At 51.1% G+C, this 2,942-nt stretch overlaps 1 protein-coding gene across 1 annotated transcript in view; it reads left to right on the top strand.

Moving 5' to 3' along the window:
• The first annotated feature begins 1,659 nt into the window (after positions 1 to 1,659).
• Positions 1,660 to 2,942, top strand: part of LOC101992542 (tumor rejection antigen P815A-like) — a 5,750-nt gene continuing 4,467 nt past the window's right edge. Inside the window, exon 1 of the mRNA XM_013353832.1 lies at positions 1,660 to 2,092. Within this exon, the coding sequence (XP_013209286.1) occupies positions 1,660 to 2,092 (433 nt within the window). The remainder of the gene's footprint in view (positions 2,093 to 2,942) is intronic.

The raw sequence follows: 2,942 nt of genomic DNA, 5'->3' as shown, positions 1-2,942 counted from the left end.
TGGCTTTTTGGTTCTCTTATTTGAAATTAGATCCCTTGAATGGAACCCCTCCAACTAATGTCAATAATGCTTCCACATGCAAATATGACAAGCCCTTATTTTTGAGTCCCCCGGAGACTACTAGTATACAGAGAATTTTGCCACCCCTTCTCATGACTCCTATAATCCTCTGACCTGAGTGTCTCTCCTGCATAACCCCACCCTATGTGGCTTGTATGGTGAAGCTGGTGGAGGTGAAGGGCAAGACTGAACCACGAATCCCTTGCAGCAACCCTGGTGTCTCAAAAGTGGCAGGCCAGGTTCAGCGCCACAAATTTTGCTGAGCGATGGCCAGGAGCAGTTTTAATACTGCTAACTGTTCAGCGGGTCCCGAGAGCAGCCAGTCCTGGAAGGGCTGGGGTGCACCACGGAGCATGTTTCCAAAGGTGGCTGGTCCCCTGGGCGTCCCCAGCAGCTAGCCATGTGAGCAGTGTGTGGGCAAGGGGCAGAGAGATAGGCACACCATGCAGATGGGTTTGCTGCAACCTGCCGGGGTCCAGAAAGCAGCCAGTCCCAAGCAGGGATGGCATACGAGACCACACGGCAGATCAGCGGTAGTGGGGGGGAGGGGGGGAGAAGGATAAACGAACATACCATACGGAGTTAAGTTAGACATTTATTAGATGGATTGTGAAGGGGAAGGAAAAGGGGGAGAAGGGGAAGAGAGGGAGTGAAGGGGAGAGGGGGAGAGGGAGAGAGGGAGGAAGTTGGCAGTCTCTCCAAGAAAGGGGACAGGAAGAGGAGGAGTAGGTCTCTGAGGCTGCAAGCAGGATGGGAATGGTTGTGGCTTGTCTCTTAAAGAGACCGAACAATCATTATAGTCATTCTCTTTTGGGTATGAAGTTTGGGGATTGTTAGTAATGTATAGCTGCTTCCTCGTGCTAAAAGCTTGTATCCTTCCTGCTACAAGATGTCCAAAAGTGACTTGAGTACCCCAGTGTCTGTACAAAAGAACCTGGTATACAGAAACAATAAACAGCAGTTCTATTGTCATGGGACAATGAAACAAACTCTTAGCTCCTAAAACACCAGAAGTGTGAAGACCCTGATCACTCCTTGGGTACGTGAAATTTGTGGAGGCTCATTTCTTAGCCAATGAGCTTAACGTTCTCACAGGGCATCATTAGTCTTGGGTAGGAACCTTTGAAAGTCCCGCTTACAGCTCTAGCATATATTTTCTTTTTTCTATTTTTGGTTTTTCGAGACAGGGTTTCTCTGTGGCTTTGGAGCCTATCCTGGAACTAGCTTCTGTAGACCAGGCTGGTCTCGAACTCACAGAGATCTGCCTGCCTCTGCCTCCTGAGTGCTGGGATTAAAGGCGTGTGCCACCACCGTCCGGCTTAGCATATCTTTTCCTTCCTGCTTTGTACCCTTCCACCTGAGAACATAGTTCCCGTTTACTCTGCCCTCCCTAGTTCACTCCACCCTCTCCAGTTCACTCCGCCCACTCCGCCCTCTCTCCATGCAGGAGGGAGGTCCTACCTTCCCCTCTCCCAGCATGCAATGTTTCAATCTGCATAAACCTGTACGGATCTAAGAAGTGAACTGCTGAACTGCCATCTTGTGACTTGCGGGAATTATCTTCACTTAGGTTAGCTTCTGGCTGGTTTCTTTTGTGCCATGTCTGATAAGAAAAAGCCAGACCGAGGCCCTAGTGGCTCAGATGGTAAAGGTGATGGAAATAGAGGCTGTTTACTAGAGCAGTACTCCCTGGAAGAAATCCTGATGTCTTTGGCGTGGCTGATCTTCATTGCTGCCACAGCAGGTTTTCTGGCGTTCCAGTTAATTGTAAATGACATTTATGAGGAGGAGGAGGAGTATGAGAGGGATGTGGCCTGGATAGCCAATCAAAGAAGGCTTATGTACCCTACCAACGACGAGGAGGATGAGGACACTGAGGATGAAGACATCACGGATGATGACATGGAGGATGAGGACCAGGAAGAATTGGAGAACCAGATGGAGGAGGCAGAGGAATACAGGGCAGAAGATGAGACGCGCATGGAAGAGGGTGCCAGAGCTATTTACCTCATCAACTCAGCAACCTTTACCGGTAAGTTACCCATGGCCCTTAATCTGGATTCAGGTTGGGTATTTTCTTAACCACATCCAGAGTAAAGACCACCTCAGAGTTGGGCTCATTCTTCAGTACCATTCCTGACTCTTATCCCCTCCCCCTCTCCACTCAGCTACCATCCTCCTCTTCCCATTCCTCAAGCTGCTCCCCCACCTGCTCTATCTACTCTGCTTCCTTCTCCGCACCCCTTTAGCAGCTTTCCACTCCCTACACCCATCCCCCTCCATACTAGCCTTTTCTCTCCATCCCTCTCCCAGCTCCCTCCCCCTCTCATCTTAGCTTTTTTTCCCTGCTACCATCCCACTCCCTGTACCCATTTTGTATTTTTCTTCTCCCTGCTCCCATCCCCCATCCCCCAACTGCTCCCTTTTTGCAACATTCTTCTCCCTGCCCCCGCACTTGCACCTGGCTCCTCTTTTTGTGCCTTTCGCCTTTCTTCTCCAAGCCCCATCCCCCTCCCTGCTCCCCTTTTTGTCCCTTTCTTCTCCCATCCCCCATCCCCCTGACTGCTCCCTTTTTGCAACATTCTTCTCCCTGCCCCCTGCACTTGCACCTGGCTCCTCTTTTTGCGCCTTTCTTCTCCCATTCCCATCCCCCTCCCTGCTCCCCTTTTTGTCCCTTTCTTCTCCCTTCCCCCGCACTTGCACCTGGCTCCTCTTTTTGCGCTTTCTTCTCCAAGCCCCATCCCCCTCCCTGCTCCCCTTTTTGCACCTTTCTTCTCCCATCCCCCATCCCCCTGACTGCTCCCCTTTTTGCGCCTTTCTTCTCCCATCCCCCATCCCCCTGACTGCTCCCTTTTTGCGCCTTTCTTCTCCCTTCCCCCATC

Source organism: Microtus ochrogaster, unplaced genomic scaffold (assembly GCF_000317375.1).
Source record: "Microtus ochrogaster isolate Prairie Vole_2 unplaced genomic scaffold, MicOch1.0 UNK17, whole genome shotgun sequence".
Classification (NCBI taxonomy): domain Eukaryota; kingdom Metazoa; phylum Chordata; class Mammalia; order Rodentia; family Cricetidae; genus Microtus; species Microtus ochrogaster.
This window is presented reverse-complemented; position numbering and strand designations above follow the sequence as displayed.